This window comes from Panicum virgatum, chromosome 2N, assembly GCF_016808335.1.
Source record: "Panicum virgatum strain AP13 chromosome 2N, P.virgatum_v5, whole genome shotgun sequence".
Taxonomy (NCBI): Eukaryota; Viridiplantae; Streptophyta; class Magnoliopsida; order Poales; family Poaceae; genus Panicum; species Panicum virgatum.
In genome coordinates, this window is record NC_053146.1 from 58,797,823 (window position 1) to 58,825,619 (window position 27,797).

Sequence of the window (27,797 nt, forward strand, 5' to 3'; positions counted from 1 at the left end):
TGTATGCATAGGTAACCCATCCAGTGCTGCCTCTGCCCCAGTGCCGGTAGAAAAAACATCAGAGGTTGTTATCAACTCAGATGACCCTGCATGGGCTCATTGTGTTTGCGAAGATCCAACCAAAAAGCATTGGCTTAAGTGCAAGTACTGTGATAAGCTTTGCAAAGCTGGTATTACAAGAATTAAATATCATCTTGCTGGCATTAAAGGATTCAATGTGACAAAGTGTGAAAAATGCCCCCCTCCAGTGCAGAAAGAGATGTTTGATTTGCTTACAAAGAAGACAGATGAAAAGGATCAGAAAGCCAAGGAAAAGCAAAGGGAAAGAGGTGAAATTGACATAGATAACTCAGATGACAGCTGTGGTGAAGAAGATTTGGATAATTGTAATGCAGTTCTTCTACAGAAACCCACAAAAGGATCTAGTTCCTCTAAATCTGTGGCAGGTGGTGGCACTATGGAGAAATACTACAAGCCTCCTTCTATAGAAGAGTCAGTTATGATAATGCAGAAAGGAAGTAAACTCAGCAACAAGGTTCAAACAACATTGACAACTCAGAAAAGAGAAGAGCAAAGGGATAGAGCTTGTGAGTACATATGCCAATTTTTCTATGAAGCTAGCATACCACACAACACAGTCACCCTTCCTAGCTTTGACCATATGCTTGAGGCTATTGGACAATTTGGCAGAGGTTTGAGAGGGCCTAGCCCTTATGAGATGAGTGGACCTTTCTTGCAAAAAAGAAAGCAAAAGGTGATGGATGGTTTCAAGTACCATAAGGAGTCATGGAAGCTCACAGGGTGTACAGTTATGACAGATGCATGGTCAGATAGGAGGAGAAGGGGAGTAATGAATTTGGTTGTGCACAGTGCTCATGGTGTTTTATTTTTGGATTCAGTGAACTGCTCAAGTGAAAGGAAAGATGGACAATACATATTTGAGCTTGTGGACAAATGCATAGAAGAAATTGGGGAAAAAAATGTTGTCCAAGTGGTGACTGATAATGCTAGTGTCAATGTGACAGCAGCTGGCATATTAGCAGGAAAAAGAAAGACAATATTTTGGAATGGATGTGCTGCTCATTGTCTAGATCTCATGCTAGAAGACATTGGTAAGCTTGGACCGGTGGAGGAGACTATTGCTAGTGCAAGACAAGTGACTTCATTCTTATATGATCACACAAGGCTATTGGATTTGATGAGAAATTTTCTTAAGAAAGATTTGGTTCGCTCTGGGATTACTAGGTTTGCTACTGCTTACTTGAATTTGAGAAGCTTGCTAGACAACAGGAAAGAATTGCTAAGGTTGTTCAGATCAGATGAGGTTAATGAATTGAACTACTTGAAGAAAGCCAAGGGGAAGAAAGCCAATAAAGTGGTCAGATCTGAAACCTTTTGGAAAAATGTTGATACAGCTGTCAATTTTTTTGAACCATTGGCTAATGTGCTGAGAAGAATGGATAGTGATGTCCCAGCAATGGGTTTCTTTCATGGATTAATGCTTGAGGCAAAGAAAGAAATTTCGGAGAGGTTTGACAATGATGAGAGTATCTTCAGAGTTGTTTGGGATATCATCGATAAAAGGTGGGACAGCAAGCTCAAGACTCCACTTCACTTGGCTGGGTACTATTTGAATCCTTACTTCTATTACCCAAAGAGGCCAGAGATTGAGCATGATGGTTCCTTTAGAGCTGCAGTGATTGCATGTGTTACAAAGATGATTGACGATGAAGAAATACAAGACAAGATAATTCTTGAAGAGCTCAACATATATCAGGATCAACAAGGGACATTTGGTCATGAAATTGCCAAAAGGCAGAGGAGAAACAAGAATTTCAATCCATGTGAATAAGTGAATCCAACATGAATATAAGATTGATGATTATGGCTTTTACTATAAACATTGTGTAATTATTAATTGTTTCTGCAGCAAAGTGGTGGCTAAACCATGGCACAAGCACACCGAACCTGAGGAAATTGGCTTCAAGAATTCTAAATTTGACCTGCAGTTCATCTGCTTGTGAGAGGAATTGGTCAGTTTTTGAACAGGTAAATTGCACTTGGACTGAAACATTAGGATTTATATGAGAGGATATAGATGTTTTGGACCCCTTCTATGATTCTATTTCTATCACTCAAAGTGTCAAAAAAAATTGCCATCTTTGTTCTCCAATATTGTCATTTAAAAACTTTATATTACCTATCCATGACCTATGTTCACTACTTAACTCATAGGTTCATACAAAGAAGCGCGCCCGATTACTTCATGGTAGGATGAGAGATCTAGTATTTGTGAAATTTAACTCCAAACTTAGGAACAAGAGGGAGATCAAAGAAAGAGATCCTTTAGAGAAAGAAGTTGATGATGTCTTGGGCGATGAAGAAAATGAGTTCATTACTGGCATTGTACCTTCACTGGATGTGGTTGATGTCCAAGAACCTTCACAAAATGTGGTTCCTGTACAAGCACAAGATGGAGCACCAACATCACAAGCAAAAAGAAAGAGGCATGTGCCTGTGCACCCTAAGAAGAAGAAACAAAAGATTAGAAGCTTGCAATCTTTGTTGCGTGATGTTGCTGTCCAACAGTCTGAGTCCTCATCAGATTCAGAAGATGGTGGTGCTGATGTTGCAATGCGATCCTCTGATTCTGATTATGAGTCTCCCTACTGATTCCAATCGTTAGAATGCAACATTATGTTTATGTCATGCACTAAGTGTCTTACTGTGCTATCAACTATCATTCTATGGTGAACTTACTGTAATGTTTATGTCAAGTACTCATTAGATTTGGTCATGGTCTGTTCTGTACTTTAACTCTTTAAGTGGAACTAAGTGGAACTGTTGTGTGCTTTAATTTATGGTCTTGGTTCTCAGATTTGGTCATGTATGAAGTTTAGCATCTGTAGTTTCCTTTTTTTTTCAAAACCGCTAAATGGTTTAGCTGCAGCTATAGCCAGCTATAGCTGGTCTTAGCTGTTCTAGAGCCCAGCCGCTAAATGGCTTAGCCGGAGATTTTAAACCTTGGGTGAGTTGCGCGAGGTGGAGACGGCGGCAGCCATGCCGCGGAGAATGGATTCCTGCGACTACACCTCCAATCCCTGCTCCCCCATTCCTCTCCTGATCTCCATTGCTGCCGCCCCCTTCGTGCTGCGCCTCCCAACGCCGCGCTGTGCGTCCTCCCACCCAAGCTTCTCGTCTCGACTCCGCCCGCAGCCCGCTATGCAGGACAAGCGCCTTTTCCCGTGGCCGCCGCGGCCGGCGGCCAAGCGCGGGGTGATTTCGACACGTCGTCGACGCGGTACAGGACAACTGATTCGCAATGGGACTCGCGTTCCTCGGCAGTCGCTCTGAAAGACTGAAACTGCATTCGAGATCTGATGCTTTCATGGTTCGCCTGGTGCCATCATCGTACACTGGTAGCGCCTGGTGCTGCTCTTACCTCAGGCATGAGTGAGCTCTATGTTACGCTACCTTTTTCTCTCTTTTCCTTTTTTTTAATCTATGTATGCCTAGAGGAAAACAGGGGATGCTTGTCATCAACATGCTTCCGCGAAGCAGAATTCTTCATGCTACCACAAATTGCATTTACTGATTTACTTGGAGAAAGTCACTCACCAAAGCAAATGGGGTGTGGGGAAAAAGTTTATCTGCCAGTACCAGGCCTATATTTTGAAGCCGAATGACACAAAGGGCCTGTTTGGCAGGGCTCCGGCTCTTCTAAAAACAGCTCCGGCTCCGGCTCCTCAGATGGAGCGGCTTCTCTGGTGGAGTTGGAGCTGTTTTAGAAAATGTTTGGCAAAACAGCTTCACTTGTTAGATTGATATGTAAGCCGCGTGAAGCCACGATTTCATGGCTTCACCTTGCCTGTGTAAGCCGCCGATGGCTTCAGGACCGACTTCACACGTGAAGCCGGTTACAAAACAAACGTTTGGGAGGGCTTCACCTGGAGCCGCTCGTGAAGCCGCTCCAGAAGCCCTCCCAAACGGGGCCAAACTATAGGTGGGCTCCAAAGAAATTTACAGCTTTGAGTAACTCCGCATTGTAGATAACTAAGTGAACTATTTTCTTTTCTTTTCATTGTTTTCATCCAGGAAAATCCATTGAACAGTAAAGAATAAATTATTACAACTTGAAACATGGTAACTGGTAACCACCATTAACAATCTAGGCAATAGTTGCATTTCCATTGCTATAGTAATCGATGTGACTGAGTGTACATTGCTGCTTCCTCAACATGAAAGGGAAGGAAATTGCCGACCAGCCTTGGCAATTTAAAACATGTCCAAGGTTGGTAACACATCAAAATTTACTGAGGCTGGCTCCTGCAGACGAGAGTTCATTTAAGCTATGTTAGTAGACCGGAAGACGTAAAAAAGCACCGGAAAATGGAAAATTGTTAAAATGCATGCCAACAGTGCACACAGTGTGACCGGTCATTTTGATGGCTTTATAGCTTGAGAGATTCTGTCAAACTCAAAGTGCAGTGGCCATGGCTGACGATAGATGGGCCAAGCTATTGACTTTACTGGGGTGAGCTGTAAACAGCAGAACGGTTGGGATCAGAAAGTAGCAGGAGTTTTACACTTTACAGAATGTGTATCGCAATGGAAGGGGACTGACAAAACAAAGAAAAACCTGGTCTCAGGTTGCTTCAGCAATGCGTATGCACCTAATTGGATAGCTTGGAAACATGGCAAATTCAAAGGCTCACAGCCTCATCTTGTGCTGCAAAATGTTTCCCTAATATGCGTATATGCAAAAGACGCATTTTCCTATAAACCAAGCAGACCTGGTTGTATGCTGTACCTCCAAAATTAAAACGACTCTGAAACCTAGTAAGGACTACAGTAACTTGACAATGCTACCAATACTATTACAGATGTTGACGAGAATGGACCTATTGTGGTTCAGTAAAACTTAACTCTATTTCTTGCTGGGAGGCAGTCCATCCAGGTTCATAAGCTTCTAGAAACCCAAGCTTTGCCTTGTTTGGGAGATTGTGTGGATGGACAAAAGGAACCCCTTGTGGCCACCCAATTTCAGTTCTGATATTCTCACAGGGACTATCCAATGACCGGATGTGGCTTTCACATTCTTTGATATTGCAAAATCTCAGTTTGATGCCTTTCTTGTCTGCAATGTCCTGAACACGCTCCTTGAGCACCCTCTGCGCCTCTAGGCGAAGTCTTTTAGAAGGAGGGAGTGGCTTTGTTCTTGTACTTCCATTCTTTTTCTTCATCACAGAGTTAAATGATGCTGAATCAAACAATTCAATAAGCTACAAATACATAATACTCCAATAAAAGAAAGCTTCATGAGGTCCAGACCCCAAGATTCATATACATAAACAATGAAAATTGGATCAACCACATTTATATATTATCATATATCCCTATCAGTATGGTCCGATAGTATTACCAAGATGTCTTTCCAAAAAAGTTTTACACAGTTGACATGCCCTTGGATTCAAGTCCTTTAACATGAATAACAGAAACCATATCTAGTAATACACAATGATTAGGCTAATAATGCATAGAGTTCACTCAGTTCCAAATTTTGTGATATTTAATATACTAGTGTCACATAATCATGTAGTGCAATTTTCATGGTCTAGACTAGACCTAGTCTATTGAGAACATATTCACACAAAAACACACCTAAATACAAAAGGTGTAGCCAGGAGTAGTTGGTGACAGTAAGCAGCTTTTTTTTTTCTGAGCCATGTAACCAACCGATGGTAAACTCATATTATCATGCACTCTAATATAAAGAGAATGGCTTGGAGGAGAGAGCATCCTGACAGGAGGCACATCAGGAGCTTCATGTAGAGGCACTAAGTTACCTGAATCCTGTTCTGCATGTGATGATGGTTCAGTATCCTTGGGAAAAAGTTGATCAACAGAATGACCCGTCTGCATGAAATCATTAACTGGTATGGGGACCTGAAACTGAGCATCAACGCCGTGGCCAGCAGCTCTCATCTCTGAGCCACTCAGCCTTGCAACTGACCTGGGCATGAGCTTGAACACCAAAGAACATCGCCCAAACATACATCCCTGCAAGTTTCCAACATCTGTCTTGTATACAGCTGGATTTACATAGCCAGCAGTTTCCTGATAAAGTGCAAGGCCAGGATAAACAACAACATCATTTGGACCAAGATCCCCATCAACAAGAATCCATTGGCCATGCATGTCTTTGACATATAGACCAGATCTATCTGACCTGACTAGGGTAAGCAAAGTCTTATCCATCTGTTGATCCTGGTCAGCAAATATGATCAACTGCCCATCGTCTTGAGAAGCAATGCTATGCTGCCGTGCTCCTTCGAATGACGGCCTTGAATGGCAACATTCCGAAAGAACAGAAGATGACACCTCCTGGCTTCTCAAGGGTATGTTGTCGAGTATGTCAGTAAATGCACAGCTTCTTAAATTCAATGAGAAACTGATTGCATCCAAAATATCTCTTGAAACTTTCCCGAGCACTGCAAATATGTCCGGTAGGCCCGATGGAGGCAATTCCATGGGACCATTGGGCTCTGTCACAGTAACACCAGGCCTGTAATCATAGGTTTCCAGCCACATCTGATGATCCACATAGTAACCAGAGGTCTTGCACCATTCGCGGGCATCATCCAAGTGGACAGCCTCGCTGGAACTGTACCCTCGCTGATGGAAGAAGAGGCCAGCAGAGTCCAAGCCGGACCTTAACAAGGCACCTTCAGTAGGAGGCAGCTGAATGATGGCTGCTGAATACTGAGCCAAGGACTGCATCAGGGTCGACACGCATATCTTATAGTTGTCTGTAGGGAGCCCCTCGCAGGCCGTAAGATCAACGAGGCGCACGCGGCCGAGGGACGCAAGAATGCTTCCTGCTGCGTCCTCCATACGAGAGCTGGTGACTCTTGAATGGTGAGCAGTGAGCTCAATACCGAGCAGGGGCATCAGCCATGGTGGGTTCGATTGAACCCAGCGGCAGACACAGTATAGGAAATGGGCGTACAGATGTACACCGGATAATTTTTTGCAAACAGGAAAATCGAAGTTAGTAGGTATAATACATGCATAAATACCTGTAATTGGGGGGCTCAGATCCGAATGCAAATAGCTTACTTTAGGGTTCGCGGCTCTCCGTTTCGCACAGCAGGAAGGGGAGAGAGCGTGCGGGCGTACCTGGGGGGTGCTCGCCGGCGAAGACGTGTCGAAGTCTCGGGGCCGTGCCTGCTTGCCCCGTCGTCGCCGCCCGGAAAGTAGGCGAGAGAGACAGAGCTTTTTTTTTTTTTTGAGTCTGGAGAGAGGGGGAGGTGAGTAGTTGGACCCTGGACGGGACAAAGAAAAAAAAAAAGAGGGGTGGAACGCACGGCAGCGACGCGCTCGGGCCGTCTCAATGGTGTGGTGTGGTTTATTGGGCCGTGGCCCTTGCTATTTGGGCCGAGGGAGGAGACGTGGCCTGCGTGCCGCCCGGCCCGGCCTCTGTGCGGCGCTCCAGGCCGGCCCAACAATGCAGCAGGCCATGCGCGAGTGGCGTCCTCGTTTCCTCTCCCCGCAAGGCAACCCAACCACCACCATGGCGGATTCGCGGCGTCGCTGGCGCCGTGGATTTCGCCGCTTCCGAGGAGCGTTCCGTAACGGGCACGCTCACCTCACCCCCCTCTCTCTACATAAAGGAGACCACGTCCGCCGCCATCACCGAACACATCTCATCCACAGTTCGTCTCTGATCTCCCACTACCACCACCAACACCGTCGCCACAACCCGGGATCGCAAGCCACCGGCGAAGATGCAGATCTTCGTGAAAACACTGACAGGCAAGACGACCACGCTCGAGGTCGAGAGCAGCGACACCGTCGAGAACGTTAAGGCCAAGATCCAGGACAAGGAAGGTGATGCATGCATTTATCCACTGCCGCCCCAGTCTTTTTAATCGTTTCTCTGTACTTTTGATCGTTTACTTTACCTTTGATCTCGTTGGAATAATCAATCCATCACTCTTGCATGCGACGCGGTGCAGGAGCTGAAAGAATTCCGCATGGTTGTCTTGCTGTTGCAGTTGTGGTAAACTAATCGGCCATGGAAATTTGCAGGCATCCCGCCGGATCAGCAGCGGCTCATTTTCGCCGGGAAGCAGCTGGATGACGGCCGCACCCTGGCTGACTACAACATCCAGAAGGAGTCCACGCTGCACCTGGTGCTCCGCCTCCGCGGCGGCGGCAGGGGCGGCTACCCCACCATGCGCGTCCCGTGGGATCTCATCAATCTTGCCCGCAAGCACAATGAGAAGAAGATGATCTGCCGCAAGTATGTTGTAACTAACTAACCCTGTTTGATGCTGCAATCTGATAATCCCTGTTGGCAAAATAACTGCATTATCCGTATGTCGAGGTACTGTGTGTGTCGTCGATCTTCATTTCAGTGATTCAGTCCAATGCCATGTAATGGAGACTCCTGAAATGCATGATAGAACTGCTAATTAGTTTGGCTGCGCAATTTCAGTGATATGAACTGGATTGTGTAGTTACTCCCTCTAGTAACAAAGACATTATCTGAATTGTTAATCTGCCACGCAATTATCTTTTATTTTTACAATGTACTGGTCAAACCAAGGTGCTATACATTTGTCTTGATATATAGTTTTGTTGAATCATACATATTATTATAGAAAGCAGTGGTCAAAGCTACATTTCGGTCTACAAATTATAAGTCCTTGTGATTGGTGGTACTTTTAGTTAAATGCTTTGGTCTACAATGAACCATTTAGTACGTGGATTTGTCTTCTTTACGAACTGCTCAATCCTCCAAGTTTGTTTGTTCTTCTATCTGCAAGTATGATGTTATAATCTTAGATATGGGAAGGCTCACTTCCTTTCAACCAGCAGTGAGGTTCAGCCTCTCAGTTTTTTGTTTAGCAGTTGAATCGGTGCTCATAAGTCTTTCTTGACTGTCTTTGATTTTCAGGTGCTATGCACGCCTTCACCCCAAGGCCACAAACTGCCGCAAGAAGAAGTGCGGCCACAGCAACGCGGTGAGATCCTTTTTCTTTAAATTTCACGGCACATTAGTTATATATGGGTCACCACCATGCTAGTATTCTCAGGAGCGTTCATATTCTTTGATTGTCTGTATATGTTCTCAATTAAAATAAAAATACTTCCATGATACTCGCCTGAATTTTCAAGAGTCTGTAGCATTTTTTGCCCTTTTTCAGATATAGTAAAATATCTCTTCTGACGTCTATGGGATTGTCTAGCCTAAGTTTTAATTTATGTTATGCTTGCTCTTTTTATTCTACTACAATATGCTCCACATCTGCTATTCTAAAGCCTAAGAGTCCATTTTGCAATGGTAGGTACTAGTAGATTTCAATAGACGACATTATTCACTATTGAGTAAACAAGGTTCAACTTATCTAGGAGCAAACAACATAGTTTAATTAATAAGTTGGGATAGTGAATAATGTCGTCTATCCTTTGACCTGATGTCTTCCCAAAATTTCCTTTTCAGCTGAGGGCCAAGAAGAAGCTCATGTGAACCATTTGGGAATTAAAGCTCACAAGCGACGACAATCTGTGGGTCATCTGATAACGCCATGCGTCAAATCAGCTGAATAATTTGTCTCGAGCGTTTTACATCTGTTATCAGGAGTTGTTAGTTTTTGTCCTACTTTAATTTTCAACTTAATGCTGAACCTTCTTTACTCTTTCATGAACTCGATCGATGTCATTTCGTGGCGTGGCAGTGGCATTGTTACCAATGGTACTGGATATGCCTTTTGTTGGATGTTGCTTTTGGTAAATTAGCTTGGGTATATATATATTTTTTTTGCGAATTGCCGATTGATGTTAGTGTTCGCCTATGCAGGCGTCTAGATGGGCGTCTACAAATGCTAGAAGACAGTCAACTAAGTTAGTACGTCTAAATGTACACAGCCGTCTAAATGTGCGTCTAGGCGATGGCAAGTGAAATGAAGATTATATATTCAGTATTGATAGATGATTAATGTTTACTAAGTTAATGTTAAACACAGGCGTCTAATGTTACATTATTTCTACCTATAGATGAGATAGAGAGGTATATCTCAGATTTTTATTCAAAACATAGAATGTGACTTGGGGAAATATACAGCTATTTAAGTATTTGTTTTTATGTTTACCTCAACAATGTATAAAATGTTGAAGCCGTCTAATTGGGCTGACCTGAAACTCATTTACGTGAACTGCTACTCAAGATTTCGAAGCAAGTGCCCCCCCCCCCCCCCCCCCCCCCCCGCGGCGGAGCCAGGATTTGATCATTGGGGGGGGCAAGCAGTGATTTGGGAGGCCAACAGTCTTACCGCAAATTGCCGCTGGGGTGAATTCCACCTTTGATAATGGTGCTACGGGAGCAATAGGGGGGCAGGCCCCTGCCCCCCAACCCCCAAGAGAGAGAGAGAGAAGCAAGTGACACGGTCAAAATGAACTAGCTAGATCTCATTGTTGTCAGTCTGTCACTATTTACATTTCACCAGACTTGCAAATCAAACGATATACTCATGAAACAAACGGATGTCAAGTACACTACTTTGCGGGTAACAGGGTCTTATCTTCCAGCACTAACAAAGCGCACCACCAAAAATGTCGTTCCATTTGTTCCTTTTTTTGAGTAATTCGTTCCATTTATCATCCAACATACACGTATTCCAGAAAAATGATAAGTACTCACTACATTTTTTTTTGAGGAGGAAGTACTACATGACTTCTTTACACACGCTCGTATCCAGTACTGGGCCAGCACATTCCTTCTGGGCCGAGCTCCAGGGAGGCCCGACAGAAGCCCGGCCCATGCATGCCTGCCCCTCCGGAGGGACAGCCACCACCCTCGTCTTCTCCGGGTGCCGGAGAAGGAGGGAAACGGTGGAATCGGCGCCTGGTTGTCTATACTAGTCTATTCCTATAGGTTTGCTGAGTAGATTAGGGTCGGTTTCCTGCTTCCGGTGCGGCGCCGGATTGCAGTGTGCTCTACGGTGGCGATGGTGATGTCTCCACCGGCTATTTTGTCCCCGCGAGCCGTCCCCGGCGTCTGCGTCGGCGACGGCGCTTCTTCCGGCGGTTGGCTCGTGAGGTATGTGTACCTTGAACTCGAGAGATCGGGTTCGCGTGGTTCGATCCCCTTTTTGGTTCGATCCCGATTTTGTTTCCTCCTTGGATGCTCTAGTGGCATAGTTGTCGATGGTGTTGGGTGTCTGATGATGGTTGATAAGAGTGTGGAGTGCAGATTCGGTGTTTCAGTCAGAGGATTCAGCACCGGCGAGCTTTTCGTTGTTTTTTCTTTATGCGTCGGTGCTCCAATCCTCTGTGGATTCCTTGTTGCCGGGCGTGCCCATGCTTTTAGTAGCCTCGTCGGCCTTGATGCCAGCGACATAGCTACGAGAGGTCAGAGGAGTTTCTTCTACCTCTTTGGTGGTCATGGCGTCGTCCGTTCCATTGGTCCACCTTTGAGGTTTGCCGACCGACTCGTTGGGAAATCGGGTTGGTTTTCATCTCCCACTGCTTCTGGTGGTTTGCTTCCCCTTCTGGGTGACTCGTCGTCCGGCGTGGCGGGGTTGTTGGTGATTGAGGCGCCAGATCCTTTATACACCGGCGATGTGATTCGGCTTGTTCGTTCAGCGTTCACAAGGCATGTTGATGTCCCCGATGTGCTGCTTATGGTGCCAATGAAAATTTCTGATGTCCTTCGTCGGAAAAGTGGTCGGCTTCACGGGCAGCAGCTTCGACCGTCAGCGACGGGGATGACCGGGAGAAACTTGCAAGGACTTGGATGTAGTTTGTTTTACTTTAAGATTTGTCTTTGTAAGTTTTGGGATGTAATCTACCAGAAACTTATGTGAAATATAATCCCGGTTTTCTCAAAAAAAAAACCCTCGTCTTCTCCGTTCCGTTGCCGCGCCTACGTACGGCGACCATGGTGGGTTGGTCTCGCCGTTCCGTTCCGGGGCGGTTTCGTAGCGCCCGCGTCAGTGTCACGCTGTCACCCACTCCCCAGCCGGGAGGGGAGCCTACTGTTTCGTAGCGGCCGCGTTACCTCCCCTCCCCTCCTCTACAAAAGGGCGACCACGTGTCCGAGCCTGCCCACCACCACCAGTCCACCGCTCCGCTCCTCTCCACTACCGCCGCCACCACCCCCAAAACCCTCGCCCCGGCCGGAGGGGAGGAGAGCGACCGAGGAGGAGGAAGCGAGCGCGACCGGCCGGCGGAGATGCAGATCTTCGTGAAGACGCTGACGGGGAAGACCGTCACGCTGGAGGTCGAGAGCAGCGACACCATCGCCACCGTCAAGGCCAAGATCCAGGACAAGGAAGGTAAAACCCCAAACTCCAGCTCCGCCGCGCGCCGCCCTGCCTGCGTTGCTCCTCTCCGCCGCCTGCTTCTTCATCTTTCCGTCGCTACGAAGTCGGTCGAAAGCTTGCCCCTTCCTTCGGTCTCGATGTTTTTGGTCACCCCCTCCCTCGCACGCACACGGCACACGTCCTCTGTCCCTCCTCTCTCTGCGGTGTTGTGTTTCGGGTCACAGCCGCGTTTAGTGCTTGAAAGCTTGCTCCTTTTGTGGGGTTTGATGTGTTCGCTACCGGCCCTTACACGCGTTGGGATATTCTAGTTTTCCCTTTGTATATTTGAGCGTGGTGTGTTGGGTGGTTAACTGATCATTAATGTGGTTGATGGCGTTTCCATGTCGCGATGTCCGATTTTCACGATTCTGAGGTTAGAACAGGCAGCAGAGCAATTTGATGTTTCGATCTGGATATATTAACCTGAAAGATCAGAACTTTCCTTTTGATACGGTCAAAAAAGGTCTTGATTGCCTTGCTTTTCTAGCTAATTGTACTTCTGAGATTCTTGATGATTCCTGAGATCATTTGAAATGATCAGATCTCTGTTTTGGAACTCGGATTTCAATCTTCCTACTGGAGCCATGAAGATCGTTGCGTAATCAATTTATTTTGCAGGCATCCCACCGGAGCAGCAGCGGCTCATCTTCGCGGGGAAGCAGCTGGAGGACGACCGCACGCTGGCCGACTACAGCATCCAGAAGGAGTCCACGCTGCACCTGGTGCTTCGCCTCCGCGGTGGCGGCAGGGGCGGCTACCCTACCGTGACCGTACCGTGGGACCTCATCAACCTTGCCCGCAAACACAATGAGAAGAAGATGGTCTGCCGCAGGTACGTTGTAGCCCTGCTTGATTCTGGTATTCAATAATCTGTTCTCTAAATATCTGCATGTGGCATGTCTCTATGTGTGCCTGCTGTGTGTGTGAGTGTGTCGTCGATCTAGCTCATTTCAGTCCAATGCCATGTAAATACGTAATGGAGACTGGTGCCATGAGACAACTGCTAATTGCTTGGCTGCGCAATGATCTGAACTGGATTGTTTAGTTACTCCACCTAGTCACAAATACATGATCTGAATTGTTCTCACACAATCGTTTCTTATTTGCAAGTTAGCAGTCAAACCTTTTAAGGTACAAATCATATATTTCAAAAATATGTAGATTGAATATAAAAGTTATGTATGTACATTTGTCTTGATACAGCCTTGCTCTTAAAACATTTAGATAAATTCTACAATAAAAGGGACATTCCATGGGTCAAACTCATCTGGAGTACCTATTATGCAGATGGTACAATTCCTCATGCAGCCGAGGAGGTTGGTTCATTTTGGTGGAAAGATCTGTTGAAGCTATGTGACCAATTCAGAGGTGTGGCTACATGTACGGTGGGAGATGGAAAAAGTGTTCTTTTCTGGTTAGATGTTTGGAATAACAGGCTCCTAAAGGACTCACTTTCAAGGCTCTTTAGCTTTGCAAAAAACCAGAATATATCGGTGGCACAATTCCTACAAACCAACACTATAGAAGAGCAATTCTACACACCATTATCAATGGAAGCCTACCAAGAGTTTGAAGAACTTCAAAGCATCATCCAGGGAATACAAGTATCAGTAGATCGACAAGACACCTGGCACTACATATGGGGTTCCAACAAATATTCCTCCAAGCAGTTCTATAACTTTCAATTTAGAAACATCAAGCCACCAGACCCTTTTCTCTGGATATGGAAGTCCAAATGCAGCAACAAGTTGAGAGTCTTTTGTTGGCTTCTTTTAATGGACAGATTAAACACAAAGAACCTATTGAGAAGAAGGAGTTTTCATATCAATGGAGGAAATTATAGTTGTGTAATGTGTAATGAAAACATTGAAGAAACAGCATTTCACTTGTTCTTCAACTGCAACTTTGGTAGAGCTTGCTGGGGCAAGATTGGCATGCAATGGAATCAGAACCTTCCATTCTTCAGAATGATGAAGACAGCTCAAGAATTAAACAACAACAGTTTCTTCATGGAGATTTTTATTATAGCTTGCTGGAATATATGGAAACAGAGGAATGCTTTAATATTTGAGGGCATCAGGCCATCCATCAACTCATGGACCTTCCACTTCATTGAGGAGGCCAAGTTACAATCTCACAGATTAAAAGATAACAGTAGAGAGGACTTTCTAAATTGGGTCAATTCTGTACAGTAGCTACCATGTGTAGCATCTGAAGTTGTTTTTTTTAATGGGGATCATGCCATCCCCATGCTTTGTACAACTTTTTACTTATTTTTATTATTTTTAATATACTACCACAGTGGGGGTCTCCCCTGCTGTACAGTTAAAAAAAACATTTGTCTTGATATGTATTTCAATATCATAACTTTATTGGATTATAAATTATAAGTCCTTGTGATTGTTGGTAATTTTAGTTAAATGCTTTGGTCTACAAGGAATCCTCCGAATTTATCTGTTCTTCATTCTTGCATGTTTAGCCTCCAAATTTGTAGTATTAAGGTCGAGGTAACTGAACTCAAGAGGATGATCTACAATTTCTGTTTCATGTAGAATCTTGTACTGTTTCACTTCTTGCAAATGATATATAAGTGATGAGATTGATCCAATGAGTTTTTAAACTGCTAAGTAGCTACCTTGTCCACTGCAATGATATGAAGTAACAGTTGCCGTATGAGCTAGGAAAACACAGCACATATATTTGTTCATTGTTTAGTGTTTTTGTATATGGTACTGTATGTCGTGTTCAAGCCTTTAAGATCGAGGTAACTAAGGCTTGCATATCTCATGGTTCATACTCGTTTGACAATGAAACAGGACCAAACCATACATACTGATTTGTTGGTTTGGTCCTGTTTCATTGTCAAACGAGTATGAACCATGAGATATGCAAGCTGACTTATGAGCTTGCTATTCCCATTTATATATATATATATATATATATATATATATATATATATATATATATGTTTGTTCAATTTACTAAAATTTTGTGCTGTTTACCCTCTTTGCATTATTATGGTTGTGTATGGATTAGACTTGAGATTTTGTGCCTCTTCAGTCTTTTTCTTTAGCTTAAGATTGTGTGCTTGTAATGCCTTTGCAGTTGCTATGCGCGCCTTCCCTTCAGGTCCACAAACTGCCGCAAGAAGAAGTGTGGCCACACCAACGAGGTAATTAATCCTTGTTTTCCCCCCTGCCATCGAATCCAAATGTTCTATATGTAGGATAACAGTAGTAATGTTCTTGGTTTTACTCATCTTTGCATTATACCGTTTATGTTCTTGGTTTTGTAGCATTTCCCATGCTAATCACCTCAGTCATCATATAATGCTTGTTTAAGAGTTGATAACTTGATATAAAATGGCGTCACTGTACTCCAGTTATATAGATAGTGCTGAATTAGTTTAGATGTTACTGGAGTTTACTACCCAAGTTCATTAATTAAAATAATGCTTGCACTAGTTTCTTTATTTGTCTATGTCTACTATGCTGAACCACGTCCTGTTTCAGAACAATTTGTAAAACCAATATGCACTGTATTTGATTGTTCGTTCATTCTTTGATTTTTTCCCCCAACGTTCTTTTTCAGCTGAGGGCAAAGAAGAAGTTCATCTCCAAGTTGAACAGTTTGTGAACGATTTGGAAATCGAGCGAAGTGACATTCTGGAGTGCCATCTGAAAGTATCACGCATCAGTTGAACCAACTTATCTTAGCATATGTATCGGAGCTGTGTTAGCTTTGTCCTATTTTAAGTTTCCATCTGCATGCTGAACCTAATTTACTCTCTCGAATACTTGGCATGCCTGAGAAATGCTAGTGAAATCCTTTTGGCTGAATGCTGAAACTTTTGTCACTGTTTTCTGAATGCTTGAGATGTTTAGCTTGGAAGGAAGATGAGAACAACTAGTTGGGCAAAGGCATCTATATTGTTTCTATTTTCTCTTATGTGAACTGCAGATGCATGATACAGAATAGTCGTCTGTTAGTGATTAACTCACTAGCAGTGGCAGCACTTGGTACGTATCGGTGACCAACTCAAAGGCAGCAACAGTAACTGGTGATGAACTTGCTTGCGGCATTTGAGTCCTCGCTTTTGGGTAAGGACGACAGGGTGTCCATTTGATCAAGTGATCTTTGAGTTGCGCTCTGTACTGGCTCTGTTTCATCCATAGGTTATGTAATACACTAGCAAACTTCACTGGTTTAACTGTTGCGGCCGGCCAAAGTTCTTTTTGCTGGATGCAAAAACTTTTGTTACTCTTTCTGAGTACTGGACTTCAGTTTGGACGTAGAGGGAAGATGACAATAATTAGTAGGATAGTTGTTTCTGTTGTATCTTGTGTGGACTGCAGATGCCATTGCGGAGCATTCACTCGTTAGCAATGAACTCACTAGCAGTAGCTGAAGATTGCTAGCGCCTTGGTCTCACTAATTGGAAGAGCACAATCATCGCTCGTGGTATTTGAGTCATCGCCTGTTGAAATGAACCAGCACAACCATAGACCACTGGCACATGAATGAACCTTTGGAGTTTGGGTATTGTAGACTGGTTCTCTAATTCTCTTATCCACCTCTTCAAGAATGCATATGAACATGTAATCCTTCAGAGTTCTTTTCTTTTCTTTTGTTTTTACACCGAATCCTTGAGCATCAGCAGTCGTAAGTTAGTAACTTGCTACCAGTCCCAGATGATATTGCGAATAAATTGCATCCCCAGATGAGATTGAGATGCAGTATTTCAACTTTTTTTGGGGGGAAATTTATGCTTCACTTCATGCAACTATGCTACCACCGTTATGGCCTCTGTGTTCTTGTCAGCAGTCAGGTACCGGCAAGAGCTGGTTGAAGCGGCTCATGTCAATGCGGTGGCCGGCGAGGGCCCTGACATCTGAGAAGATAATCTCTCCGCTCCCTAATCCAATGTCGCGCTGTAATTGCAGCAGTTAAGAAGTCCTTCAAACACTCTCTGACCCAATGTAGGAGGAAACAAACTGTACTACTCCACTTCCAAATTCGATGCTTGTCCGCTGTAATTACAACAGTAAGAGGGGGAACAGGTTCTCAGAAGAAAGAGATAGGAAAGGGAGGGTCATCAGGCCAGGCATAGGCCAGGAGACCAAGCTTGCAGAGTCAAAAGTGGTAAAGCTAGAAGGGAACAATCAAGCAGGTGACCACTTTGTTTCATCATGTCGAAACCAAATTCAAGTGCTACTAGAAAGCAAGGTAAATCGGTAATACTTTATGCTGCAAAATCGAAACAAATCGAAGAACAAATCGACATTTTCTCACTGTTTCCTACTGAGGTGCAGATCGATCAGAAATTCAGAACCCACACAGTTCAGGTAACCATTCAGGAATCAGGACCCCATAAAGTGTTGCTTCAGAGTTTCTTGGCTCATTGCTCCAGAGATCGAACGCTCTTATCTTCTCCTTCCATTCATGGATCCACCATTGATTTCTTCTGCAATGCCATTGAGCATAATGGCCTGAAGAACTGAGCTGTCCATTCCTTGCAACGAAGACGAAGGAAGCAGGCGCCGCGGTCAGTAGCTGGAGTTGGGGCCGTAGCAGGCGCCGCGGACGGGGTTCCAGAGCCACTGAACGAGGAACCGCCGCCCGTTCACGCCGTTCACGTTGTAGGCGCTGCCGTCGGGCGCGCGGGACACGTTGCCGACCAGGCCCCCCGCGCCGCCGCCGTCGCCGTACACGCCAAGGCACAGGTCCGCGATCTCCGTGGGCGCCGTGGGCGTGTCCCCGGCGTACCACGCGTTCACCAGCGGGTTGGTCGACATCTCCGCCAGCTCGTGCCCCAGCACGATCACCATCCCGTCCACGCCGGCGTTGCCGTTCGGCGGCCGCAGCACAGCCTGCCCTCCCCCTCCTCCACCGGCGCCGGCGCCGTACTCGGCGGCGGCGAACGGGTACGCGCACTTGCCGGGGCACTGCGTGCCGCTGTTGCCGACCCACGCGTACGGCACGGTGACCCCGACCACGGACGCGAAGGTGAAGTAGTGGAAGCCGCAGACGGCGCGGCAGAAGTCGTCGACCTGCACGTCGAGGGACGTCAGCACCAGGTACGCGCCGCTGTAGGGGTCCAGCGGCAGCGGGTCCGGGTACGCGTACACCGCCGACCGGATCACCGACTGCATGTCGATGCGCCGGAGCGAGGCGCCGTGGGAGTAGCCGGCGTCGGAGTGCTCCCCGGCGACGGTGAACGCGCCGGTCACGTTGGCGCCCGTCTGGTCGGCGTACATCCGCGGCGTGCGGGCCCACCAGTCGGAGACGGCCGGGAACGGGGCCGGGGCCGAGAGGGAGGCGAGGAAGTCCCGGAGCACGGCCTGCGCCGCGGGCTCCCACCGCCCGTACCAGATGAGGTAGAGGTTGGTCGGCGACGAGGACACGACGGGGCCCATGTGGTACTGCATGTCCACCAGCTGGTTCCCGTCCACCAGGTAGTCGGGGCGGTACACCGGCGCGCACCGGACCGCGCCGAGGTGGCTGCTGGACATGCAGATCGCCGCGACGGCGACGGCGGCGGCGAGGAGGGAGGGGTGGCGGGGGAGCAGCCTCCCCATTTTGGGGTGGGATGTGTGGAGTGGAGTGGCGGAGGCTTGGGTGAGTGAGCGAGCTGGGTTTTTGGTGATTTTTGAGTTTGAATCCTCACGCTTTTTGTAAGGAAAAAAAAGGAGTGGGATGCATTTGTAAACAGGTCACTTGCACTAAGACAATGGAACTTTGTATACTGATACTTATGAGACTAATAAATTTCAACAGAAAGGAGCTTTTTCGCATTTTACATTGAACATGTAGGTTGATGAATCCACTCTTCAGTGAAGAACGAAGCGAAACATTAGGCAGTAAGAATTTAGAATCAGGAAGGGGAGCAGGGGATTCTTCAGTGTAAAATTTATATGTAATTGCTGCGTAGCAGCAAAGAAATGGAATTTTGTAAAGATTATTACTAGAATAAATTTCAAAAAGAAACTTTGATCACTGATTGCACGTTTTGTCCCTAATACGATGAAGTCTGTGTTGCCTCTAGTTTTACGTACTCTTGATGGCAAAACGTGGCAAAACCAAAAGCAACAATACGTTGACTTGGTCAAAGGAGGGGCAATGGGGGGCAAAGTTGAAAAATATGAGAGCAGACATACATGTAGAGACCAAAGTAGGACCGAACTGTAAAGACCTCAATGTTCCAATAAACGCATAGCGAGGTCGAATCCACTATTCTAACAAAGAACAAAGTGAAACATAGGAGACGTGCAACTTTAACCACTACTTTCTATGGTTACATGATAATCGAACGATTAAACGCGTTCTACGACAGCACACATCTAAAACCGAATGGTAGTGCAAACATTGTTCGTCGGAGCAAATAAATCAAATCATCATCCTATTCTGTTGAGATATTGAGAATGATGCAAAATCTCCAGCCTGATTTGTAAGATTGAGATTACACAGCACATACACTCCATGTGGGGTATGGACCAGATAGCTAGGTTATCTAATCCTGTTCTAATCTGATGGGGTTAAGCCAATGGCATACCAATCTGAAGCGCCTAGTCGCGGCTGGGACCTGGAGCTAGGACAGGACCGACCTTCTTGATGCTCGCCACGGACTCGATGTCAACGGCTGCACGCAGCTCAAGGCTGCACTTGTATTCGTTCCAGGACCAGTGCGGCTGACGTGTGGACCCGCCTTAGCCGCTGCGGCGAGAAGTTATTCAGGGCTGTCGTTTCTAGCCAGTAGCCAAGCTCAAAAGATTTCCAAGGACTCATTAGTCTAACCCAACTACCCAAGTCGCTGCAGGTGATAACTAGACGTGGTTATGAGGGAGTAGAAATGAATGAAATCTTGTTGGGAGCACAAGCGATTTTCTTTGGCTTTGTTTAGATGAGGTGAAAAGGGGAGAAAAAGTCACATCAGTCACTGTAGCACACTGTAACACTTTTCGTTTGTTTGTGATAAATATTGTCCTACCATGACATAACTAGGCTCAAAAGATTCGTCTCGCAACGTACATCAAAACTATGCAATTAGTTTTTTTTATTTAACTACATTTAGTACTCCATGCATGTGTTATTTTCTATATTTAATGTTTCGATGTGATAGGAGATGTGATGGAAAATTTAGAAATTTGGTGGGAACTAAACACACCCTTTGTGGCTTCCCAGGGGGAAGCACGTGAGACCTGCGGTAGAAAAAACCTTTTGCATCATTCCATACACGATACACCTCTACTGCCAGAGCCCAGAGTATTATTCTAGAGGTACCGCTCCCCACTGCATCTGCACCCGTGCGCATCACAACGCATTGCTTCCACAGGTGAAAGAGTGAGGCCAAAGAGATTGAAAGTTTGCATTCTCGAGAAGTATTAGAAAAAAAAGGTTGCAGGTTTTTCTTATTCTTGCAACACGATAGAGAGAGAGAGAGAAGAACAATAATAGCAATGGCACTGTCAGAGGAGTTGCCATCACGTACAGCTCCTGATGCGTGAAGGATGGTGGTGAGTGAGTGGTGACTCCTGACTGGTGACAAACTGGCAATGCCGCGGCGTGGCACCATAGGATTCAGTTCTGACCTGCTGCTATCGACGGGATCATGATCATCACGACCACTAGTCTTTATCAGGTGAATGCGGGTGCCAAGAACTAAGATTTTATGAGATGTCATGTGATGTATATTATTTTACGCCTGGATCCCGCGGACCGGAGCAAGGTCCGGCGGTCCCAGGCGGATCCGGCGACGAGGTCAGGAGAATCGGCAGCGGTGGCACGGGCACCACGGCGACGACCGGAGCTGAGGGAGCACCACGAGCGGCTGACGAGACCAACCTTGGGAAGCAGCAGCGCCAGCTGTTATGTTCCTGACCTGGACAGAGCAAAGCAATCGGTTATGTCCCGGTCAATTTCCTAGATATGTTCTTCACCAGGCTCGGATAGAGATTTCGTGGGCAACTTGCCAGATCCCAGTTTGCTAGGGTAGAGTGTTGAAAAACAGAGAAGCAGAAAACATCTGATTGCAAATGGATTCACAGGGAAACATCAGGTCAAATTATCAGAAGTCGACTCAAGTGCATCTGGCCTAACATGGTCCGGATAAACCTAATGGGAGTTGCAAATGTCCAAGGAAGCAAAAAAAAAAGGGAAATGACTATGTACAGCTCGGCAATTAGAACGGGGCACACCCTATATTGGACAAATCCCCCGGATGGTTCAAAGATGGTCGATTTTCTGGGTTTTCACCAAATTTGGTATCTTCTCTTTTCAACCTGTGTTCACCGATTTCGAGGCACTGAACACGGAGGTCAGACCTGATCTATCACTCCTAGTTTTCCTTAGAATAGTCTATTGGAAGAGATCCACAATTGCACTGCTGCTTCCTCTCATTGGATCTGAGACCTGCTGCTACTTTCAGGCCAATGGAAGCTTGGAGCATTGCTGTATTGTGACAGATCAAATGAAATGGTCTCCACCTACAAAAATGAGCATTAGTATGCACGAACTCTACCAACTCCTGAAAAAGCATAGAGAAGACAAAAACAGAAAGCTTATTTCTGAGCTTACTCCATAAGAGAAAGTTTCTGGAGCACCAGCCGACGTTAACGGCCATCCCTCGTTTACAGGATTCGCCTGGGCCTAATAAAAAAATAAATGAAAACTTCATATTTCCAAAACAACAAGTGCTAGCCAAATATACATATTTAATAGCATCACATACATTTGTGGCATCAGTTACGCTGTCAGTTGCAGAGACCACTGTGTTTACGGTGTTTGCGGTGGCATTTCTCCTCTTGTTATATGCCCTTTTAGTTTTCTTTTTCAAGGTATCAAGAACAGTTGGGGTTGCCAGCTTCTTCTTGCGGGAACGTTTGGACTGGCCTTGGGTAAGATCCCAGCCCTTTGTACTAAGAGAGATGGGCAACGCGTCATCAGTAAAATCCTCGTTCACAGGATTGTATGCAAAGTTGGCTGTTGAAACATGACTGTCAACCCTTTGATCTCTTAGTGACTTCTCATATGAGATCACTTTATCTCTGATTCCCCTCATGATTGACAAAGCATATTCTTTTGATTCTGAGTTCATAGAACCAAACTCCACAACTTCTGCGAAGTATTGGTGGCCAAGTTTGTAGAGATCATCATAGCTTCCTAGTTCCTGATTACTCGCTGAGACAGGTTGGGATATGGAAGCACATGTTTGTTTACAATCCTTACACCAGCGATGAATGATGTATTTTGGTGGAATAATCAGCACAAGCTCCTGTCTCAGTACAGTGAGTGAATGCCTGCACAATATTCCTTTGGATTGGAACAACTGGCAGAGGCACCATATGTCATCTTCAACATTATCATAAACAACCTTGTAGTCTACCTTGGTTGTTTGATTGATATGCTCTGAAACTATGTATGTAACCACTGAATCATTCCGGTCAAGTATACTATAATTGCAATTAAATGAATGCCCTATTTCATTCAAGAACTTCTGAAAGATTTCTGCAGTGTACACCTTTGCGGCTTGATCTTCCACAGGTAACCCTGTCATCATTGGTGGCCTCATCTGCGATGATCTTAAATCTTCATAAGATTCCTTTTCTAACTTATCTTTAACAGCTTCCTCATACTGCTCAACAAACATTTTCAAAGAGGTTCCTGACGCCAACCAGCCATCAAAATAGTCTGTAACACTATCACTTCTGTCCATGACAGACAATCCTGCCCAAAATGAATCCTTCACATAAACAGGAGCCCATTGCATCCTGACCTCATATAGTTTAGACAACCATTCATTTCCCTCTAAGCGAAAATGTTGGATGGTATCTTGCCACTCTTTGTCGAAGTCAGGCATAGTAACATAATCATAGGCCAGTGTGATGAATGCAGAAATAACTTCATCCTTACTTTCCATTTCTTCCAACTTTTCAGGAAGCTCATTTAAGATGTGGGAAAGGCAAAAACGGTGTCTTGCATTAGGAAAAACCTTTTTAATAGCTATCGCTACATCATGACAGTAGTTAGTAATTATTGAATGTGGTGGCCTGGCATTCATACATCTTAACCATGTACCAAAAAGCCACACATATGCTCCAAGAGATCTACCCGCAAGCAGACCACATCCTAGTAACACTGGCTGTGCATGGTGGTTAGTCCCCACAAATGACACAAATTGCATATCATACTGATCACTGAAGTTTGTGACATTAATAGCAACAACATCACCAAAGTAATTGTATGAACTGCGCGATTTGGCATCAGCCCAAAAGACATTTCTTAGCTGCCCTTGCTCATTCATATCTAAACTGTAAAAGAAACAAGGGTTTTGGTCTTGCATTTTGTTGAGAAAACCCAACAGGGCCTCTAAGTCTCCTTCTGCAAGCTTCAATTTCCTATTTCTGTCTATCTTGGTTTTAAATTCAATCAGTGCAGATGAAGTTACAGCAGTATCACCACCTCTGCTTGAAAGTGCAACAGCTGAGCTGCTCTGTGGCCCCTCAGATTCAGACATACGGGGTGGATTTAGAGAGAAAGGAGAGTTCTTCAAATGCCTGTTGAATTTAAGCAAGCTCGGATCCAGCGGGTGGTTGTGCTCCAACTCAAGAACAATTACTTCCCAGCGGTTCTGAAAATGTGCATCCTTAACTATCATCTTAGCCTTGCAGCCAGTCTTCATGCCCCGCTTCCTTGCAGGTCTTGTCACACCAGATCTCAGTCTAGACTGCCCTCCTTTGGAACATATGAATGTAGAGCGATAGCGGAAACCATCAAATGTATTGTTAGATCTTCTTGTAATACCAAAACCTGCATGACAGCCGTATGTCACATAGAACTGAAAGGCATCTTCCTCAGAGTCAAATATCATCCCTACTTTTGGCAAACATGCCGGATCTATATCAACAGGTTTGAAGACTTCATTCTCAGCAGCATTTCCTTCTTTCTCACCATCTTCTTGCGCATCTTCTTCATTAGATGATTCAGTGCTATAATCTTCCTCTTCCATTGATCCAAAATTTCCAAATTAACCTGAAAATAGAGCCACTATGTCATGACCTTTGTATAAATATCCTTAGCGGAGGCATGATGAGCACACCTACAACTACAGCACTGTGTGCATCGTCACATATACTGTGAATAAATTGGAGAAGACAGCATCACTGAAATTTCCACACACTCCAGGTGAAATATATGTTGTTTTTAGAATTGTATACAGAAATTACACAGGTATACAGAATGACCTCATTGCCCTTCAATTGTTCCCACATTGGAAAAGGTGCTTCCTTTGTTTTCATAAGTTTTACCAAGGGCGCAAACAGAAAAGAAAAGGAGAAAAGTGCCAGCAAGTTTTCCAGAAGAATAGAATTGTCGGTACCCTGTAGCAGGGATACCCACTCTTACTGCAGCAAGGCAGGACTCGTGTAGTCATCCGTAACTACGCGATGAGGGGCGAAGCAGCCAAGCCCCACGAGTCAGGCTCCTTCCTCACCGGGCCAACGGCCCCGGACCCGCTCCCCGCTCTGGGACAGGTCCGATGACGCCACGTGTCCCTGAGGAGGGGAAGCTCCGAACCGACAGGCCGAGGGCTCGGACCCCCCCCCCATAGGGGTCCGGGACCTCCCGCGTCCATCCGGACCTCCCACGCGCGTAGAACCAACATACTGCCGGGGGGGGGGGGGTCTGGAGGCGCCATGTGTCCTGCAGGAGCGGGCGCGGGTCTTCCGCTGGAAGACTCGCCCACCCACCGCATTCAATGCGGGTGGTTGAGGCGTGCTCTGCCGCCGCGGCACGCGGGGCAGCCTTTGTCAGGCCTCACTGTAGACCGCACATTACCGAGGTGCACAGTGCAGCCGCCTGCGCCGCATCCGCGCAGAGCCCGTCTGCCGCATTAATTGGATACGACGGCACGACGCTTTTCCATTATACCGCCTACGCCACAAGCTACACGGCCCGTTCAGCTACGCTGCAGGCGACGCCACAAGCTACGTCTGGCGCCGTTTCGACAAGACAGCGCATGGGTATGCTGGACGGAGGATTCCCAAGAGCAGGCAAGAAAATCCAGGAATGCGATCTACTTCGCCTGCAACGCCATAATGTATGAACAGTATGTTATTTTATACTACATCGTTTGAGCCCACCTGTCGGGGACCCAACGGCCATATACGCGCCTCCCTTGAGATATAAAAGGGAGGCGCTCGCTGTACACAGGGGAGGGACTCAGACACACGCTCAAACTCTCGGACCCTCAGACTCTCTCGAGGCAAAGGGAATACAACACAGTGGACGTAGGATATTACGCTCCGGCGAGATCGAACTAGTCCTAGCTAACCCCCGAGTACTCACCCTCTGGGCTTAGGCGGGTGCATTCCGCCACCCGGCTGTGGTTTACCACACCACGACAAGAATAATGAAAGCAACCAGAGAAGTGGATATTTGATACAATAAGAACTTCCTTTTGCCATAAAACATTTATAGGGGCAAAATACCATCATATTTGTAGAGGCAAAACTGTCCAGATTGCAGCATGTCAAATGAGCGTGTTAGAATGCAACAAAGAAACATCGAACCGAAGTGTAGCAGCGCACGTGCTACTGTTTTATTGCATTGACATTGCACATTTATCACAATTTATATATGAACGGGCCAACAGGGCAGAAAATCACTTAGAGAGACGACATCAAGTTCCAAAAATATAAATGACCTAATCACTTGCATCAATGAAGCTTTCAAGTAAGTTCCTTCCATCAGGCAGTGAAGCCATGTAGCACCATGGCACGGTGCATCTCCTGCAGCATGTGCTAGCGCCAGAGAAGACGGTGAATCTGTTAGGGACTAATCCAAGAGCCAGGGAAACAGAGATGGTGTTGCCATGCACAAACGCCATTTGTGGGAAAGGGAATCAGTGAATTGGTGTCACTGAATTTAGATTGCCATATGGCACATGTCCACCCTAACTTGCAGCCATTAAATCTGATTGAACACATATTCTTTTTTTTGTCTTAGACCTGGGATTGAGTGGTGTAACACTAATATTGATCTAAACAATACTACCACCTGGTCCTGAACACGGATCATGCCATGGAGTGATACTACTGAATTCGATTCATGGCACGATACCAGCTGGTCCTGAACATAGATCGTGCCATGGAGTGATACTACTGAATTCGATTCATGGCACGATACCAGCTGGTCCTGAACACAGATCGTGCCATGGAGTGATACTACTGAATTCGATTCATGGCACAATCAGTGTCATCACTCAGTGTTACAATACCAGAAACCTGCATCCTAAAGTACACAAAAACTTGAAGCATTCTATTGACGTATTCACCTGAAACATCTTATAAAGTAGGTAAAGATCTCAGTAATATACGTGCAATAGCCGCTGGCCAAGCCGATGGAAGCTCCGGCTTCCCACCTCCACCAGCCCGCCACTCACATGCTGTTCATCCTCCACCCACGTCTCTGGCGGCACCAATGGCGAGAGCGCCACCGTCTGCCGCACCCCGCCATTTCAACACTAAAAAAAGATTGCCCTCTCAACATAGAAATCGAGCTGCTGCCAAACACGGGATTTCATCCTTTGGACACCAAGAAATCTAAACCTTTTTTAGCTTAAAACTTCAAACTTTCTACTCGAAATTTCAACTAAAAATGGAATGGAACCGAAGCAACTCGGACCTAAATTAGCACTCAAGTAAGTTTTGAACTGAATCAAATCGCAATTTTACTTGGAGAAGAAGGGTGAAGGAGGATGGGATTTTACCTTCCAACTCGGGCGAGGGGAGGCGCGCGTACGTGGAGGCCACGATGTCGCCGGGCGTTGCTAGGTGAGCGCGGCGGCGGCGCCCCGGCAAGAAGCACGGAAGCAGATGCGGTTCGGGAGCAAATGGGGGGCAAAATTTGCTAGGGGACCCTTCAAAGATGGTTTTTGTCACAAACCCCTAAAATAATGATGTTTTTGCTTCAAGACACTATACGTGTGGTCATTTGCTGTTGGACACTATATCTATTATTATATCTAAATCTAATATAAAGTTACATGAATTGACTGTTTCACCCCTGCTCAATTGTACTCCATAGTTTACTACTGCCGAACGAATCGCAATCGGACACCAGCCCAAAATGAATCAGCCCCCTCGCTACTTCGTTCTATCGATTTGGCGGCGCCCCCTCCCATCGGACACCGGCTGCTTCAGGCAGGCGGCGTTCGCTCCCCGCGGCGGCGGCGCCAATATGCGGCCGTTGCTCCCACGCTCGGCGGCGGAGCCCGCTCAAGGCGGCCGCATGCTCGCACCCTCTCCTGCGTCGGAGCCTGCTCCCTTCTCTGCTTTTCTTCTCCACCGAACCAACAAGAAATCAATGGCAGCAACCGCATGTCCTTTCACCGAGAAAATCCAAACAAATATTTGTGTGACATGAGCAAATCCA

At 45.9% G+C, this 27,797-nt stretch overlaps 6 protein-coding genes across 7 annotated transcripts; 3 read left to right on the forward strand and 3 right to left on the reverse strand.

Moving 5' to 3' along the window:
- Positions 1-1,679: 1,679 nt before the first annotated feature.
- On the forward strand, positions 1,680-2,851 carry LOC120661397. Its single transcript, XM_039940254.1, has 3 exons — positions 1,680-1,844; positions 1,931-2,049; positions 2,236-2,851. Exons 1-3 carry the CDS (start codon positions 1,718-1,720, stop codon positions 2,671-2,673), a joined length of 684 nt encoding a protein of 227 aa, XP_039796188.1. The 5' UTR covers positions 1,680-1,717; the 3' UTR covers positions 2,674-2,851.
- Positions 2,852-4,033: 1,182 nt separating this feature from the next.
- Positions 4,034-7,310, reverse strand: LOC120661395. The gene is made up of 3 exons (XM_039940252.1): positions 5,847-7,310; positions 4,927-5,260; positions 4,034-4,326 (listed from the first exon to the last, which is right to left on the reverse strand). The coding sequence occupies exons 1-3, from the start codon at positions 6,949-6,951 to the stop codon at positions 4,311-4,313; spliced, it is 1,455 nt and encodes a 484-aa protein (XP_039796186.1). The 5' UTR covers positions 6,952-7,310; the 3' UTR covers positions 4,034-4,310.
- A 275-nt stretch (positions 7,311-7,585) lies between these two features.
- LOC120661400 (ubiquitin-like) lies at positions 7,586-9,786 on the forward strand. Its single transcript, XM_039940257.1, has 4 exons — positions 7,586-7,890; positions 8,092-8,305; positions 8,963-9,029; positions 9,509-9,786. Exons 1-4 carry the CDS (start codon positions 7,788-7,790, stop codon positions 9,533-9,535), a joined length of 411 nt encoding a protein of 136 aa, XP_039796191.1. The 5' UTR covers positions 7,586-7,787; the 3' UTR covers positions 9,536-9,786.
- Positions 9,787-12,095: 2,309 nt separating this feature from the next.
- LOC120661398 (ubiquitin-like) lies at positions 12,096-16,291 on the forward strand. Of its 2 annotated transcripts, XM_039940255.1 has the most exons (4): positions 12,099-12,341; positions 12,987-13,200; positions 15,474-15,540; positions 15,960-16,291. In XM_039940255.1, the coding sequence occupies exons 1-4, from the start codon at positions 12,239-12,241 to the stop codon at positions 16,002-16,004; spliced, it is 429 nt and encodes a 142-aa protein (XP_039796189.1). In that variant the 5' UTR covers positions 12,099-12,238; the 3' UTR covers positions 16,005-16,291. The 2 variants fall into 2 exon arrangements, with proteins under 2 accessions (XP_039796190.1, XP_039796189.1); XM_039940256.1 differs by lacking the exons at positions 15,474-15,540; positions 15,960-16,291 and adding an exon at positions 13,656-14,778 and having other exon boundaries at positions 12,096-12,341.
- A 1,232-nt stretch (positions 16,292-17,523) lies between these two features.
- On the reverse strand, positions 17,524-19,010 carry LOC120661396 (protein EXORDIUM-like 7). Its single transcript, XM_039940253.1, has one exon. It carries the CDS (start codon positions 18,944-18,946, stop codon positions 17,915-17,917), a length of 1,032 nt encoding a protein of 343 aa, XP_039796187.1. The 5' UTR covers positions 18,947-19,010; the 3' UTR covers positions 17,524-17,914.
- Positions 19,011-21,376: 2,366 nt separating this feature from the next.
- Positions 21,377-27,260, reverse strand: LOC120661401 (protein FAR1-RELATED SEQUENCE 6-like). The gene is made up of 4 exons (XM_039940258.1): positions 27,133-27,260; positions 22,096-24,395; positions 21,942-22,013; positions 21,377-21,850 (listed from the first exon to the last, which is right to left on the reverse strand). The coding sequence occupies exons 2-4, from the start codon at positions 24,370-24,372 to the stop codon at positions 21,761-21,763; spliced, it is 2,439 nt and encodes an 812-aa protein (XP_039796192.1). The 5' UTR covers positions 24,373-24,395; positions 27,133-27,260; the 3' UTR covers positions 21,377-21,760.
- Positions 27,261-27,797: the final 537 nt, after the last annotated feature.

Bases quoted from the DNA above. Each gene is read 5' to 3' on its own strand.
- LOC120661398 (XM_039940255.1), top strand. From the start codon at position 12,239: ATGCAGATCTTCGTGAAGACGCTGACGGGGAAGACCGTCACGCTGGAG. The intron at 12,342-12,986 runs GTAAAACCCCAA...TTTATTTTGCAG, and splicing joins CAAGATCCAGGACAAGGAAG to GCATCCCACCGGAGCAGCAG. The intron at 15,541-15,959 runs GTAATTAATCCT...GTTCTTTTTCAG, and splicing joins AGTGTGGCCACACCAACGAG to CTGAGGGCAAAGAAGAAGTT.
- LOC120661401 (XM_039940258.1), bottom strand. From the start codon at position 24,372: ATGGAAGAGGAAGATTATAGCACTGAATCATCTAATGAAGAAGATGCG. The intron at 22,014-22,095 runs GTATGTGATGCT...TTTTTTTATTAG, and splicing joins GCGTAACTGATGCCACAAAT to GCCCAGGCGAATCCTGTAAA. The intron at 21,851-21,941 runs GTAAGCTCAGAA...TCATTTTTGTAG, and splicing joins CAGAAACTTTCTCTTATGGA to GTGGAGACCATTTCATTTGA.
- LOC120661397 (XM_039940254.1), top strand. From the start codon at position 1,718: ATGATTGACGATGAAGAAATACAAGACAAGATAATTCTTGAAGAGCTC. The intron at 1,845-1,930 runs GTGAATAAGTGA...TTGTTTCTGCAG, and splicing joins AAACAAGAATTTCAATCCAT to CAAAGTGGTGGCTAAACCAT. The intron at 2,050-2,235 runs GTAAATTGCACT...CTTAACTCATAG, and splicing joins ATTGGTCAGTTTTTGAACAG to GTTCATACAAAGAAGCGCGC.
- LOC120661395 (XM_039940252.1), bottom strand. From the start codon at position 6,951: ATGCCCCTGCTCGGTATTGAGCTCACTGCTCACCATTCAAGAGTCACC. The intron at 5,261-5,846 runs GTAACTTAGTGC...TGTTTGATTCAG, and splicing joins ACATGCAGAACAGGATTCAG to CATCATTTAACTCTGTGATG.
- LOC120661396 (XM_039940253.1), bottom strand. From the start codon at position 18,946: ATGGGGAGGCTGCTCCCCCGCCACCCCTCCCTCCTCGCCGCCGCCGTC.
- LOC120661400 (XM_039940257.1), top strand. From the start codon at position 7,788: ATGCAGATCTTCGTGAAAACACTGACAGGCAAGACGACCACGCTCGAG. The intron at 7,891-8,091 runs GTGATGCATGCA...GGAAATTTGCAG, and splicing joins CAAGATCCAGGACAAGGAAG to GCATCCCGCCGGATCAGCAG. The intron at 8,306-8,962 runs GTATGTTGTAAC...TTTGATTTTCAG, and splicing joins AAGAAGATGATCTGCCGCAA to GTGCTATGCACGCCTTCACC.